The following is a 17,643-nucleotide window of genomic DNA, read 5'->3' on the forward strand; positions in this document are numbered from 1 at the left end:
AATAATGGGATCTCTAACTTATATTATCATATAAATATTTTGTTAGTATATTAATTATTAATCATATAACACATATTATAACTCTAATTTTTTTTTAATATTATTTAATATTATTTCACATACGTTATTATTTCATTGAAATTACTATATTATATACAATAAATATAAATATAATAATTGTTTAAGTCTGTTGCAAGTAATAATTAAAGTCAAAACCATAAGCAAAATAAATATAATCATAATATATAATATTATTGATGAAAAAAACTATTTATTAATACACATTTCAGCTTACTTTTTAAATTAGATATTATTCAATTGTAAATTAATACATTATAATTAGATTATTGAATAAAAAGTTTCAAAGTTTTTTTAGTTTTTTATTTCACTAAATCTCGAAAAACAAATAGATTTAGAGTGCTTAAAGTATTTTAACACGTAAGCGCATAATTTAAAAATATATTTTTTTTTAGTATAACCAATAATCATTATATTGCTTATTTGTTTACCTATTGTTTACAACAGTTTATTTTCTTATCGTATACCTACATTAATTTTCTTTTACGGTAATTTTCGTTGCTGATGAACTTGTATGATAATTATTATATTTTTTTTGTCTGAGCTATGACTATATTCGTTTGACAATAATTTGTGTGTATGTTTTGTGTGTATGTTTTGTGTGTGTGCACGTTTTTCTGTAAAAAAATTGTTCGATGTTCAATTTAGATGGTGGCTTCTTGTAGAAAATTTGATTAAATTGGTACTTTTACGGTAGTAAAAAGAAAATATTCCAAGTACTTTTAAAAAAAGTTGAAAAAATAATATAAAATTAGGGATAACCATTTTTCGACATCATCGAAATCACTAATGGTAGTAATGCAAAAGCGAATACCTAACTATACGGGCTTGTAGTTTTTACCAAATATTCATATTAGCATTTAACAGACATGATAAAATGTCCCAAATATTTTGGGTGTTTTTATGTTATATATTTATATGTAAAGTGAAACCGCGACTGTATGTAACGGACAGTCATATACTCATATGGTACCATCAAAAGTGCCTGTTATTATATGGACACCCTATAATATAACAGACAGGTGTCCGTTGTAAACAGGCTTTAGTATTATCTAGTCGAACTCGCATACGTAAATCTATATTCGATGTATAATTATTGTATTTTTATGAAAAAATCCAACAGTACCTAATTAATAAATAATATTAATACACATTACCTAATATTATTTAGGATAACGTAAATAATTATACTACGAAAATAATTAATCGAAAATATCGCTAAGAAATACGTAATTGGTCGTACTTTGATCGTCAAGGCTTAACGTGTGATTAACATGGTCGCGACCGTTTGAGTATTTGAGTATAACGTGTTTGAGTCCAAACTTGTTTTCCGTTATCTAAGTTATAGGGAGGAATGTTACATTCCATGTCCGTTATAGAAAGGATCAGTTATAGACAGTCGAAACGCATTTGAATACTTATCAGTTATCATTATGCAGGAACTTAATTATTCCATCTGTCGAGAGATGTTTCGCTATATTGCATATTGTCGAAGCTTTTCCCCTTATTTTTGATTTGTGTACGATTTTTGTTTGTAACTTAAAAAAACCGGACAATTTAATATAAAGTTCCTCATATATACCTAGTTCTCGCCGTAAATAGAAAATATCCTAATTACCTACCTATTTACATTTTTTTTTTCGAAATTCGTCGACAATTGTGAATTATTATGTATTTAAATTTTAAACACTTTAAATTTTAACACCTAATAATTATTAAATAAAATATACAAGCTTTTATGCGAAAAATAAAAATTAATACGACCTCCCATTAAACTAATGGAAAAATACATTACTATAATAGCAATATAAATATAATTAATTATCACTTAAAAATATTAGACTACAGACAGATCGCCTCCGATTGGAATCACTTTTCTTATATAAATACAATTTTAAATTTTAATCAATTCCAATTCTATTTAATTGCAGGTACGAAGAAATAATTATTTCTGCTTGTACAAAAATGTCTTATTATTTATAAACCTAAAAGACCCGTGTCAAAGTTAATTTGAAAACCTATAATGCTTTATATGAAATTAAAAATATGTGAGATATGAAATGTTCAGTTTGCCAGCGAGGTAAATATAACTGATGCATACATTATCCAAGTGTAAATAATAATTTACATTTACTTTTTTTTTAAGGTGGGTCAAATCCTTTTGAAAAATATTTAATTTAAAAAAAAAAAAGATTTATGAAATGAGTTTATCTGATAATGATATTAACCTAGTGTGTTAAAAATGGTAAAAAAATTTTCATATAATATACTCATTTGCGTAGTGTTTGTAAGGTTGTAAGTTATAACCCTTCTTTAGTTGTTTGATAAAATATAATTTAAATGTCTTGAATTAAATTTGACAAGAAAAATTGATTAAAATATATTAAAGCTTAGAGAATAAGAAACATGCTTTGATATTTTCTTGTATTTTTACATTGACTTTATCTTAATAATTTTACAGCACCAAATTATTAATGTGGTGACAAAATTAATATGTACCTACACTTGAAACTAATAAAATCCATAATAATTATTATACATTAATTATTAATGTTGTTATTACTATTAATTTACAACTTATTATTAGGTAATTTATTTATTAAATGTTATCAATAATTTAATTGATAAACGAAAGTTATAGCTTATAAATATTTAAGATTAAAATTAAAGTTAAAAAAATATTGGTTTTATGATTTGAGTGTTGATGTTAATGTTATTATGTGTCGTAACATACGTACAAAAAAATTTGTTGTCCTCTTATTAAATTATTTCTAAATGTTCTTATTTGGTTTATTTTTACTTTTTGTTTTTAATATAATATGGTACTTTTACATATTTTGCATTCATCGTATGGATTGTAAATTCCATAGAATATGTAACAGGAAAATGATACAAACATATGAAACTGTAATTAATATAATATTGAGAATTGGCCATTCAAAGCTAACACGTCATGGCAATTTTATTGCCAAAACTCAAAAGTAACCTCCTACAGTTCTATTTATATTATAAGTAAAGTGTCATCAATACGAGCAACAAAATATACGAGAGAGTTATATCGGACCTATAGCACCGTGTCCTAGGACCACAGACCTAAGTAGAATACGAAAAACCGACTGGTTCATACAAATTAATATATCCAATCAGAGCCATTGAAAAAAAAAGTTTAAGTAGTAGAAATTGATATAATAAATAATAATATGACAAAATAAGCATTTCGCGGGCTTTCGTGGCCCAAACTGTAGCCCAATATTAATACGAGATCGTTTAACTCGATGCTTATGAAAGGTATAGAATTAGACGACTCAGAGTTAACACAAAATTTCAAAAGTAGTTTTGTAAATTGTGTTAATAATGTATAAAAAAAAAGTACTGTATCTATACTTTAAAATTCCATTTCGTAAAAGAATATGGTAATTTTTTAATAAAACTGTTTGTTTTTCGAAGAAATATTTAATTTTATTTATAAATAAATTAAGAAAAAAAATATATCCCATCACAAAAGTTTAAAAATAATATAAAATTACTTTGACTGATGGTTTACGTTTCTTGGATATGTGTATATATTTTTTCTCTTGTCGTTTGCAGATTTCATTAAATGTATTTCTCCTTCATAATTTCGAACGTTTTTGCCAACCACTTTCAGTTGTCAAACGTAAATTTATTTCTGTTATTACTTTTGAGAATTTCATACACTTTCCATTTTATTTTTTTATGCTATTCTAAGTTTTCCGTTGGCCATTATTATTTTTTACCCCGATAAATTACCTTCGTTATCTCTTATGTAAAATTCACTTTGTGACCATAGAATAAAAAAAAGGCAAACCTAACCGGTCAATCTACGATTTACTTACAGTTTGGGTACGGGTCGATTATTCATTTAACATTATCTCTTCGAGAATAGGTATACTTTTCTATTTGTGTACCTACCACAAATATAATAACAATGCAATCAAACATTATGACGTAAAAATTAATTTCTGAAACAATGCTAATCGAAAATACTATTTTGCCAGACTTGGAGACGATTGGCATATGATAGACTGGACTCTGACATATCGTTCAAATATGCGTTCATACAGACCCGTAGCCAGAATTTTTCTTGAAGAGTGGTTGTTTTGATTTAATATTTACAACTTGTGGGGGAACAACTCCTAACATTTTTCACTTGTTCGTGTTATTTGTCTGATTAAAAAAAAAAAAAAATCCAAGCCTCCCCTAAAGTTCAACCGAATCTCCGTCTACCAAGTGGCTACCCTACCGAGTACGCACAATACTAAAACGACTCCGCTACCGTGCAGTAATCACGACAACGACAACAACAACATCAATAATATGTTATACTTACAACGAATATGGCCACCCAGGCCAGGCCGATGTTGTCGAACGATATGGTGCCCTGGAACGGGTTCTCGCCCTGCGACTTGCACTCGGTGTAGTAATAGTTCCAGTTGACACACGACCCGTTGGCGAGGGCCATGGTGGCCGTGGCATTGCAAATCAGCGCGTCGTGTCCTCGCGTGGGTGGCAAGTCGAAACACGAGTGCATTCCGTTGTCGTCGTTTTTCGAACAAATGTAATCCTTTTCCTCGTCGTTCAGCGTATAGTACGCCGGCAACATCCTGAGAGAGAGAGAAGTCACGAATCACAATAATATATCAAAAGTGTATTATTATAGAACATATTATTACCATTAATATGCTTAATATTATTGCTTATAAAAAGAGAGCCAGGAATTCTATGTAAAGCGCATTAATTGTCGAACGCAATGCATCCAGATTAAACAATTTGTTTCGCGTATAACAGATACAAGTTGAAAGGTGAAATTTATATTTTGCATTTTTGTTTTAACCGCATTTTTGGGTAATTTTATTAATTTTTATTAATAACGCATATAATATATTAATACATTATTCGAGCTTTTAGCGTAAATCAGAAAATTAAATACATTATATCAAAAAATTTTTTTAAAAATAATATTTGATTTAATAGTTATTTTTACTTTTTAGGCATTTTTCATCCATACAATATGGCAATCTTTCTATATGTAAGTATAATATGAAAGCGATAACGTCTTTTTCTTTCTTCAGTGATTATTAGATGTATTAGGATCTAGTAGTAGATATATCTTACTGGGACTCAGTAAAATTAACTACCTACTCATTTATCAGTTGGATTATTGGAGATACATCGCGATTTATTTACAGTTCAACTTTTTATTTATTGTGCATGCCTAAGTTGGGTATTAAGTTTTTGTATTATTGCGTTAGTTAAGTTAAGATAAATCTTTAAAAATACCGAAAGTTAAGTCATCAATTTCTATCGATTTCTGTTAGTTCTGTACCCATAAAAGAAATGTACGTTATTTGTTGAGGGAACCATGAAAAGGCATTTTTGATTATTTTTTTGGAGTATTTTTGATAGATTCCAGGGCATTAAAATCTGGACCCTACCTGTAATTTGTAAGGTAAATTCTTATAGCTTATAGTTATTATGGTCTAAAATTTAGACTTTAAATCAAGGGTCACCAATTAATATTGTTGGAGGACCTGCACTTAAGGAATTCAGGAAGTTTTCGAGGGCCATAAAAACGTAGTGTAACTACCTACGTGTTCAAACAAAAATTTAAAGTAATGGAAAAATCAAAAACTAAATGAAAACTATTGAAATCTTTATATTATTTTTAATTCACCGTGAAAACAATAATTTAAAAAATAAATTTCATGCGAGACAGATAAAATTCGTCCATAGACTGCAATTTGGTGAATGGCCCCCGGTTTATATAATTCGAAGGCACCCCTTCTAATCGTATAAATGTATAATGATATCATTGCGGTTATCGATAATTTTATAAATATTTTTAATTTTAACAAAAACATAGTTTGTTGTTCTTTTGATACATATAACATGCATTGAGTCATTTTGAGATACCGTGTACCTACTTTGTAATAGTTAGTATATTAATATAATGTATACATTTATTGTTAACCATTTATTTTTGTTGTGACGAGTTTTATAATAAACATTCAAATATAGGTAAGTATGTACCTACATACGGCAACAGTTGAATATCCAATAAACTATACAATTTAAGTTTGTTATCATTATATTTTACTAAATATATAATTATTAATCAAGCGATACGATTTACCCAGAAAAGAACTAACGTAGACTTAATTTGAAAATCTAACTTAGGTTGTAATATTTATTCATTTACAAACTATGCTCGAAAATATGGTAAAAAAATAATTGGAATAAAATATATTTTTCAGACCGTTAACCAATAACCACTAACACCATTGACAACAAATATTTTTAATTGTATAAAATAATATATTATGTTTATGTATTCAATTTATAATATTGTTAGATATAGAATGTGAAATATTCGTGTTTTGTTTATTTCATTATAAATTAATGTTTAGAGTGAAATTGGATTTGAATTTAATATAAACTATAAATGTAATTTTCAAAACCAATTTGTTATTTCCTATTTAGATTTCGCATCCAATTGTTACGGTTTTTCAGTAAAACCAATGCTTTATTATTTAAAAATGTTATTTTATTTTATATTGAAACAAAACGAGACAAAAGTACTCACACGTTAATCTATAATATTAATATATTATTATACTATTAAAATTAAAAAAAAAAACAATCATATCAAAAATGCATGTCTTCGTAATTGCTCAAATAACAGTTATTTGAAATTATATAGTTACTATTCCTACCATGCTTATTGCTCTTTTTTTTTCATTACCTTCTATCCAAAAGTTATTATATCGTTCAACTATTAATATTGGGCATACATACAAAATAAGGATACAATAATTAATATAAATTATAGTTATAGCATCTATAGTAACTTATTATTTGTGTTGATTAAGTTAATCTATTTTAAATATTAAACAAATGTCATTAATTTTATATAAGGTTGTCATATTATTACCATTATAATAATTATAATACCAGACATTGATAAATCTATAAAGCGTTACACGTTTGATTCATAAGATATAAAGTTAGTTGAAGTTCTGTACGTACACCTTTAATATAGGTATGTATATTGAATAATATTACAATAATAATAACATTGAACAAATATGTAACTCAATGAAACCGAATACACATTATTTAATATTAGATTAAAAACAAAGCTAAAAATGCCAGAGGGCTTGAAAACATTGAACGTTAATTGTGTATACCTAAATGTTAACCGAGAGTTTCTATTTACAATGTAAATTAACTTACAAATTATTTTCAACAGATGGGTTTATTCTCTTTGCCGAAATGTTTTGGACTGTACGATAAAGAGAATTCGTTTGAACGGCAAAATTGCAGAGTTTGATATTATATTAAAATTAATTCTACTAGACCCGTCAAGACTTTTTACACTATCATTCTCGATTGAATTATACACACGCACTCGTTATGCATTCAGATTAAAGCGAATCAGTTATAATTACGAGCCAGAATTCAGACACGTGTGTTTGATAAAAAAAAATAATATACCTAATATGGTTGATGAAACAAAGTATCACATTATTAAACTAATAAATTATTTAGTTAAACAAAAAAAAAAAGTAAAGAGCCTATATTACATTATTTACTATAGTTCTGTGCAGTAATAAACACGGTTTACCGAAGTAAAAAAAAATCATAAGATTATGGACTATATATTAATATAGTAAGTTGGCGTCTGTCGATAAACTAAAGAGTGTTGGGAATATAATATTATGGGAGGTTGTATATATGCGCGGGAAGTAAGGCGTCTTTGGACCATTTAAAAAATGCACAGTCGGACTGTTTTCGTAATGTAATCGAATTAAAAAAAAAACCTCCTTATTCGTTTAATAAATCGGATAAATCTGCCGATTGTCGCTTTCAGTGACTGGTAATTTTTATTTATTTATTTATTTTTTTTTTTCTCCATAGATAGAAACATTAAACCGTCAGACGAATCGGAATGCAGTGCGCGGCGCGTATTCGAAAGGCCCGAGAAACGTTTCGGGTACGGCTTAAAAAGGGGTACGTGCCGCAATAATATGTATATACCTATAGGGTTGTCTGCCGCTGGCGTGTACCGTCGTCGGATTTAAATTAAATAGTGATTTATAAGTATATATAGATCCAGAAGGTGTAGGGCCATACCGCGACGGCTCGGAGTCGTCGGCCGGCGAGGAGGGTAGTTTCGGAGTGGCGGCGATAAGGAGGAGGTGCAGAAGCGTTCGATTTTTATTTATTATGTAAAGGTCAACCGACGACGGTTGCGGTGAAACAGGCGATCTAGCTGTATAACGGCCACTGGCAGAAGAAATATATTTTCGATATTTTGCCGCGTTCGGCGGGTATAGTCTCCGGGCGGTGGGGGGAGGTGAAAGTGCTCCCTAGAAGGGAGGAGTGGCGCTATTCGTACGTTAATTTTACCCGTCTTGATATTATAATATCGTGTATGATCACCGCATCGTGTGCGCGTGTGGGTGTGAGGCGGTGAGTGTGCCATGTAGCGGGTTGTGGAGGGGGGTGTTGGACGAAAGCACAACAGTCGTAACACACAACGGTGGAAAAAAACACTGTTAGAAACGATCGTGAAAGAAAACAGGCGGAGGTGGAGGAAAAAAATTACCATGGACGGTATATACCGCGATAGTGGTAACAAAACCCAAACAATATGTACACGGACAGAACAATACACCTGCTGTTGCATCGAACTACTGACGCCACCACTATAATACAGCCTTGCACAGCTTGCGGTCCACTCGAATTGATCCGCAGAAGCCGCCGCGTGTTATTATTATAACTATCTCTTTCTGTCTCTCTGTCTCTCTTTCTTTCTCTCTCGCACACTCACACTATCTAAATATATAAATTATTTTACTACCTATGACTGGCACCGCTCTACCACCCTCTGTCGCTGAGCACTGTAAAGTCTACAGAAACGCATCTGTCTGCGAACTTTTTTCACCCCCGCGCATTATAACCACTGCCGCCGGATTATCCTGAGTTTGACCAAGATTATCGCATATGACCTCATTCACGTCGTTGCATAGAATAATCCCGTCGACTGTTTTAGACATTACTGGTTGGTAAAAATATTGTGTTATTTTTTTTGTTTTTTTTTTGAAAAATACCTTTCCCCCATATATAATTATGTTATGATATTTTATAAACGCTTAAAAACAGAATTTGCGATACTCTTATATTATATCATCATAATATTTACTTTGGCAAATTATGATAACGCAATATTATAATATGTATCATGCATGATTATTCTGTACGTCTTGTACGAAAAAATATAAATATTTTTTTTTGAAGTATTAGTTACATTCCTACTTACAAGGTGTAACAGAAATAACTGACAAAATATAAAACAAAATACTAACTAACTATTATGTACTATTTGTAGTCGTGGTTTTTTTCAATTTAAGTACATTTTTTTTTTTTATTATTAATATTAGAAATAAACAATCTATACAAGTAATGTACAATAAGCTTATGTGTTAAGAGAATACAGGACGTGATAAATTGAATAAGAAGCCACCCACTGGCAATACTTAGCATGAATTATCATTTTTTAAAAAAAATATAGAATAGTTTAATAATTTAAATTTTAAATGCAAAAGAAATTTATAAAAAAAAAAAAAAATAACAAAACTTTAAAGTTAATTATACTTTGTTGGTTAATTACATCTGTCAGCTATTTGTGTTATATTTTGTATACCTCTATTAGTAATTCAATTTTATGATTTTAATAAGTGATAGGTAATCATCTACTTCGCCTTGTAGACGATAGAAGAGCAGCTGGTGGACTTACTGGAATTCATATTCGACACATTTATGTTTGTTTTGCTCATATTATACAAATATAAAATTATACAGTTTCTGTAATAAAAGTAATTATACATTTAAATAATAAACACACTTACTTTTACGTAAACAGTATAATTTTTTTAAGAATTAAATATTTAACTTTCATTTTAAGTTTATTACCTCAAAGTATTTTAAAATTACAAAGCTTGTAGGTATCTATTAAAAACTTGGTGATTGTTAAATTAAATCTTAATTAAGTATTTGATTACTATAATATTACTAAGTATAGGTAATCCTTGGGCTACTTATTTCAGATGATTCAATTTGAATTAAATTTTTTTTATTGAAAACTTAAACTAAAAAGGTTTCATACAAACTGAACTTTTCATTTTACGTTCTAAGCGTATTTGTTTGTTCTTCAATAGGACTATAGGAGTACCCAGTAAAAATGTATTGATCTTCAACTGTAAAGGTGATTTTAGATAGCAAAATTTATCTAGTTGGTACTTTTGGAAGGGGGTGAAAATTCAAAAATAAAAATGTCGGTATTATTTTAAAATAATCTGTAAAAAACAAAAAAATTACGAACAAAAAAGGTCAAAATTATGTATTACCAGTTTTTGATCAAATCTCTCATATTATTTTGTTGCAGCTAAAAAATAACTGTGTATTTGAAATTTTCAAGAAAATTTATTTATATTATCATTTTTGAACATGAAATATTTTTAATAATATTTTGACCTTTAACATTTTTTTTTATAATAGGTACATTATTGCTTATAACGTTGAAATTACGTACATTATTATTTGGACATTTTATGATAATACTTACACAGTTGTTTTCTCACCATTCTATTTAACTTGTTAGTTATTACTAGAACTCGAATTTAAATGCTCTAAAAACAGTTTAAAATGTTCTGAAAAATAGCTAAAAATGTCCAAAAAAAAAATTTATTTTACCACGATAATGCTTTAAAAATTGATATCTAAAATTATTATTTTAATGCAATAAACATTTAGTTACACCTGCCTAATTTAAAACAATTTACTAATCATCAAAAATGATAAAATATCATTAAAATAAAGACTTTTATTCCATTTCCACTATGAATCGTTTTCCATATGCAATTATTAACCATTGAAATCAAATTTAACATATACATAACTGTGACTTAATCAATGGCGAGATATAATTTAAATCTACTATACAACAGAGCAAACCCCTCGGATTTTTTTTTTTAAATTTAGTTTTCAAAAAAAATATTTTATATATTCTTATATTGTCGTATTTGTATTAAAATATTAGACATAATAATAATATATGATATTTAAGGTATTATAATAGTTAATAATATTATTTATCATTTGTTTTATATTTTTATTTTTATAAGTAAATCGTTGAATAATAAGTACACTTAGTTTTTAAGTATACTATAATATCGCACAAAATGATTTTGATTTTAAACATAAATTCTAAATAAACAACTTCTATTATTATTATTATCATTTTAAATAATTATTAAAATACTTTCCATTGTCATAAATTTTAAATAAATAGTTATGAATACCTGCAGGTTTTGTTCAAATCGATGTATAATTCATGGTGTTCGTTTTATTGTTTTTAAAACGCTACAAATTCACACAATAAATAAAATCATATATCATTATAATCATGCATAACCCATATTTATACAACACATATTTTATATAACTATAAAAGATAACAAAGGATTAATTTAACAAATGTATACCCAGAGACAATCATTATTAATGTTATACATTTATAACAATTAGTATTTTATTTCAACTATTGTTACCATATTTTAATAGAAAAATTAAAAACAGAAGTTCCAGTGAGCTTACTATTATAATATTTTGCGCTTTATTATATGTTTAAATTATACGAATATGATGTAGTACTTCACCAAACACTTATATAAATACATTTTTTATAATTCCACAGGTAACGAAATATGATTTGTTAGTTTATTTACGGTAATGACAATGATCTTCGACAACTAATTTAATCCAATCATAAATAGTGTAAAATAATAAAATACATTTGGAACGACAAATTACTTCGTCATCAATACGAAAAAGGTATCACGTCATAATATCGCATATTCAAAAATCAAAATTATTGGATATACGATTCTTTTTTTTTTTTTTATTATTACCATTGAAAACTTCAAATCTATAGTAGAATATAGAATAGTTTTTTGCATCTATTATATTTTGAGTATACAATGCCATTATAAATATAAAATTATATTAGGTACCTATAAAATATTATATTTTTTTTCGAGAAGTGACACTTTATTATATTCAATATAATATTATTTTTCCAACCACGATTTCAACTTACACTTTCCACTATAAGGTTGAACAAGAAATCAACGAAAACAAAATAATAATTGGTATAGGCAATATAATAAGTATTAGTTGTTAATTTTAGAATACTATATGATTATAGTGAATTATATAGAGCCTCAAGAGATTGACAAAGGATATTTTCAAGGGGAAACACATTCACTACATTTGTTCAAAATATTAATAATTTATTTTGTTACCTATATAATGTATAAAACTAAAAACTGAAATAAGTATAATAACACAATACCTCAAATAAGAATTTATTTCAATTTTTTTTTTCGAAGAACGAAGTATCTAGTATATTATTGAACGCATCTGATGTATCTTTATTTATGAGATCAGATCATGATATAAGTTCGCAATATGATATTAATAATTGATGAGTTGAAAATATGACAGTAAAATTGTTCTTGGAACTGTTTTTTAAAGTCCGCTTAAGCTAAAGAATGCTGTTTCGAGATAAATAATTGATATTAGTTAACGTGATATTTTATGTTTCAATAGCAGTTATGTTAATGTAGTCGTGGTTTGATCTTATGGTCTCAGTTGTAGTACCTATACCTCATCAATAACTTTTATACTTTAATTGTTGCGAAAACAATAAAGCAATATTTCAATTTAAAAAAATATTGAATAGTATCATCGGTTTCAGCAAGAAAGAGAATCAATTATTCTTTTTTCATTCACTGTAAATACCTATTTCAGACGTTTCGAGTTTTCGATCAAAACCATCAATTACGTCTACTAGAGCAAAAACTGGCAAGTACTAATGGAATATGGGACTTTGCCACAAGTAGCATATTACACGCAGTTTCATGGCGCTAAAGTAATCGTTTATAGTATTTTATTTATTTTATTATAGTCGGTCATAATATTATTATATTATTAATTGTGATTTAAACTAGTAATTCTGTCATATTGTACAAGACATTTTTTTCCATACAAAAACCTTGTTAACCTGTATGTTAGAATAAAAACTGGCGAAACTTTATACTAAGGATGCATTGACATAAACCATCCAACAAAATGTTAAAGACGAGTAAAACTATTTCTATCGTATTCTTAATCAAAACAAAACATTAGTTATAGAAATATAATATTTGGTTTCGATACGTCTTATAGTTATTGTATTAATAAGGGTAGATTCAATAATGTACATCTCACCTCTTTTCGCTGTGCTTATTGTGTGACGTGGCCAGTGAAAATTACTGGAATTAAAAATAATATTATCTGTTGAACGAAGTATCAGTCTTTAATGCTGTCAAGTAATAACTCAGGTGTTCATTATTATAAAATATTCTTCTACCCGTAAACGTGCCTAAGTATCATTTACAAATTCAATTTATAGTAGAATTGACAACACGGATTATTGTACAGACAAAAATTATAGGAATTCCTCTCAATAATGAGTTTCTCATTAGGTATGTCTTTTATGTTTAATATAGCTTGCACCATTGGAGCTTCCGAGTTGAGAATTTTATTTACCGATGTCTCATCCTTTTCGCTATAATACATTACTAGGTATACAGTAATTTAAAAATAGCACGACACTACATTTAGGTGAATTTGAGGAGTATTGGACCATGTTTGAACATAATAATATAATATATCGCCATTTACAGTTTTGTACAGAAAAATCTTTGACTACCTAATAAATCTGTAAGCCAAATAAAATAAAATATAATCTTCGAACAAACCAAATGGTTAGTGTACTTTATATTACACGTACCTATTATTATACTACCTGTATTAATTATTTTTTTTATTCACGATATTATCATTCCTTTGTATTGTTAAATAATTACTTAATTAAATTTAAATATCAAAATCACATTAACAAAAATGGCATTTTTGAAGTAGAAATCGCGTTAAATATTATATTAATATACAATTGCATAAAAGTATAAAAATCAAAATGCATATGGCTTTCGTCCTCTAGCATAGCCATTTGCGTGCATACATTTGCATATTATATTTGTCGTGAATGGAATATTAATAAAAATCCAATCAAAAGAGCTGTAGTGAATATGTCAATTGTACGAGGTGAGATATGTGCACAGAATAATTATCCTACTAGTTTAAACAGAGGGACACTGGTATTTCGAAAATTAGTCGTTAACCCTCGTGAAACATAAAAAAAAAAAATGTAACCAATGAATGCTAAATAATGTAAAAACATTCGAACAAATGGACATGACACTATATATGATGGGTGTCGATTTGGCTTCATTTTTTATTATTATTATTATTATTATTATTATTATTCATATAATATTATATTATTATATGCGTATATATTCGTATATAATAATAACGTGCCCAGAGGTTACCACGGGTAACCGTTTGTTGTTTCATATCAAAACGACCAGAGGCGGGAAAAGCGCATTTCAATTCAATTATTTATCCCGACATCGATTTTATTCGAACGCATATCAATAATGACACGTTAGGCCCTCACCGTTGTACAGTCGCCGTTCAGCTAAAAGATCTATTATGTATGCCTAGACCCATTCTATTTTCAGAAAGAAAAAAATCTTTGTCGGAATTCAATTCTTTTAAAAGAGACTGGACTATACATCAGATTGGAGAGAAAGTTTTAACCAAAACTTTCCCGAGTTTTGGACACCGGCATTTCAGGATAAAACTTTAAACATTTGATATTGGGTGATTTGACTTCGTATCAGGAGCTTTGGTTTGACGTTTAGGGTAGAATAAAAGCTTAACACAGTATTAAAAAGAAACTAGCGTAACGGTTCAAACATTTTTGCCAGAAATGTTTGGCTTATACCTATTAATTTGCAAAATTCAGTTTGATCAAATTACATTTGAAAACAACTTAACAATATTAATAGATATTTTTATGAAAATATTTGATTTTCATAAATCATTATAACATAATTGATATGATTAGGTAACTTAAAATATCATTACCTCATACTATAATAAAGTGGCTCTAATCAAAAATATAAATAATCATACGGCGATATCACAGCTAATGCGTCACCATCGTTTCAAGTAGATAATTCAATCTCTAAATTCCTCAAAGAACCCAAGTCCATAATCAAGAATAATTAATATTAACGTTTTTTAGGTATTTTATAAAAAAATTAATTTTAATGGTGTTATATCAACACCTTTTATGTTTGTTATAGTTAGATCTTTCGAAATTCATATAAATTATTTTTTCAGTTTATAATTTTACATATTTGTATATTAAAAATATATTTTTTTACTATGGTCTTATATATGCTTTTTTTATATTAATATCAAATAAAATGAGTGATCAGTTTCTGACATTATTTGTTTAGGTTTGTTCGGTGACTCGGTGTGTATAGTGAAAATTGGAATGTAATATTTACCGAACCATAATCATGATGGTAATTCATTGTAAAATATATCCTTCATTTCGGTCACGTATTTTGAAATCGTTCAAAGGGTGCCACAATAATATCCCTAGATATCGGTATCTATCACAAATATCTGACTATCATATTTTACGAGAAATATTATTTATCTAAAATTGTATAATAAATCATTGAAACCAAAGTCTAAAATCCCGACACCTAGTACACATAAATTATTTTTTTTTACAGAAAAATTATTTGGTAATAATCTTTTAACTTACAATCATTTAAAATTATTTTATAACACTCTTGGATAAACATAATTTTTTTTTAAACACATGATTAATAATAATTGTACTCGTCATAACGAAAATAATAGGTAGGTACGTATTTTGATTTTACAATATCACCCCATTATATGATCCTATACATCTTATTAAAATACAAATTTATACATTGAGTTCGGTTCATGTGAATATAATTTTATTATAACAATGATGAAAAATCTATTATTTCAATTCTATTCGAGCAACTAGTTTTTTGATGTTATTATTCACAACAATAAAGAAAAAAACGATTAGGTACTCATCAAATCGTATAGATAATATGTTATTGTATGTCATAGGTATAGGTAGTAAATTATTTGTAGGTAGAATATTGGTTATTGAATAAAACTGAATATATTATTAACCATCGGATTTGTGGTGATATGATCAATTTCGATAATTTGATGATTAAAAAATAGGATAGTAAAGAATTAATAATAATAATTATGGATTGTAATATTTATAAGACTGGTTTTTATACATAACTAAAAAAATAATTGTATGAACTTTTCAGGTTTTACATTTTTTGGCTAAACTATATTATCAAATTGTATAGTTTTACTAATAACTATCATTTTTAAAATAGGTACGTATAATATTATAATAACATATCACATTTTTGTAGAATATTAAAGTTGAACAAAAATTCACATACGCACTAGTAAGCTGTGATTATTATGAAATGTTTATTACATTTTTTGTTATTTACGAGTACATAATATTATATTATTCACTATCGACACTTTTCTATAGGCTTCACACGGTATAGTATATTTCATAGGATGAAAACTTGTTTCATAATTCGATAATACGAAGACCTCAAATTGGGTCATGACTCGTGATGATGGTTTGAGAGTGTATCATAATAAATAATTATCTTAAAAGATTCTATCCGTAAAAAAGGCATTAAAATTGTAATACCTCAATGACCTTTTTTACTTCCTATTATCTGGTCCAGAATATATGAATACGACTTATACTCATATTGCATTGTGCTTACTATTCAAATAGGTCATATTATTTTGTTTTGTTTCTGATTTTCGATCTTCATCTAAATATTATTTCTATTAGGTATACGTATTACGCCTTGCTGTTTTAGTTTTATTCTATTATTGTAAATATTTGTTTTCGAATAGAAAATAATAATAAAAAAATTGTGTTTGTTATTGAATATAATAATTTTTAATACTTTAGCTACACGTTAGCATTCATAAATTGTATTATGCTTATTGTTATATTGTACATAATTGAATTTTGTAGGTATAATATATATAAATTATCGAATTTTACATTAATTGTATTTCAACATAAAAGTACTCACTATATTAAGTAAGATGTACAACTTTTAATTAAACAAATGCGGTTCTGTTAAAATTAATAAATCATTCCGTAAGGGTTTTAATGAGGGCACAAACAATTATTATTCAATTTGTTCATAAACAAATAGCGAAAAATATTTGTTTAGGTAGGTACCTATTTCCTAAAGCCAATGATGTTTTCACTTTTTTTTAATTTCAGTATACACGTTTAACAACATTAAAATACTAATTGATATTTAATGTTCGTATATAACGGTAGCCTGGAACATTATTAAAAATTATTCAAAAAAATAATTAACGGTTATGTTTTATTTTTCATATTTAAATTTTAGTTTTAATCGCTATTGATTTTTTAAAATTAATTACATTTCCATTCCAGTTTAAGATTGA

General features: G+C 27.2%; 1 protein-coding gene across 5 annotated transcripts in view; it reads right to left on the reverse strand.

Annotated features, from left to right (window-relative positions):
• Nucleotides 1-17,643, reverse strand: part of LOC100166077 (voltage-dependent T-type calcium channel subunit alpha-1H) — a 459,662-nt gene that overhangs the window by 152,478 nt on the left and 289,541 nt on the right. For all 5 annotated transcript variants that reach the window (XM_029488267.1, XM_029488266.1, XM_016804685.2 and 2 more), the window contains exon 7: nucleotides 4,427-4,700. In XM_029488267.1, the coding sequence (XP_029344127.1) occupies nucleotides 4,427-4,700 (274 nt within the window). The remainder of the gene's footprint in view (nucleotides 1-4,426; nucleotides 4,701-17,643) is intronic.

The sequence above is a fragment of the Acyrthosiphon pisum genome, chromosome A1, assembly GCF_005508785.2.
Source record: "Acyrthosiphon pisum isolate AL4f chromosome A1, pea_aphid_22Mar2018_4r6ur, whole genome shotgun sequence".
NCBI classification, from domain to species: domain Eukaryota; kingdom Metazoa; phylum Arthropoda; class Insecta; order Hemiptera; family Aphididae; genus Acyrthosiphon; species Acyrthosiphon pisum.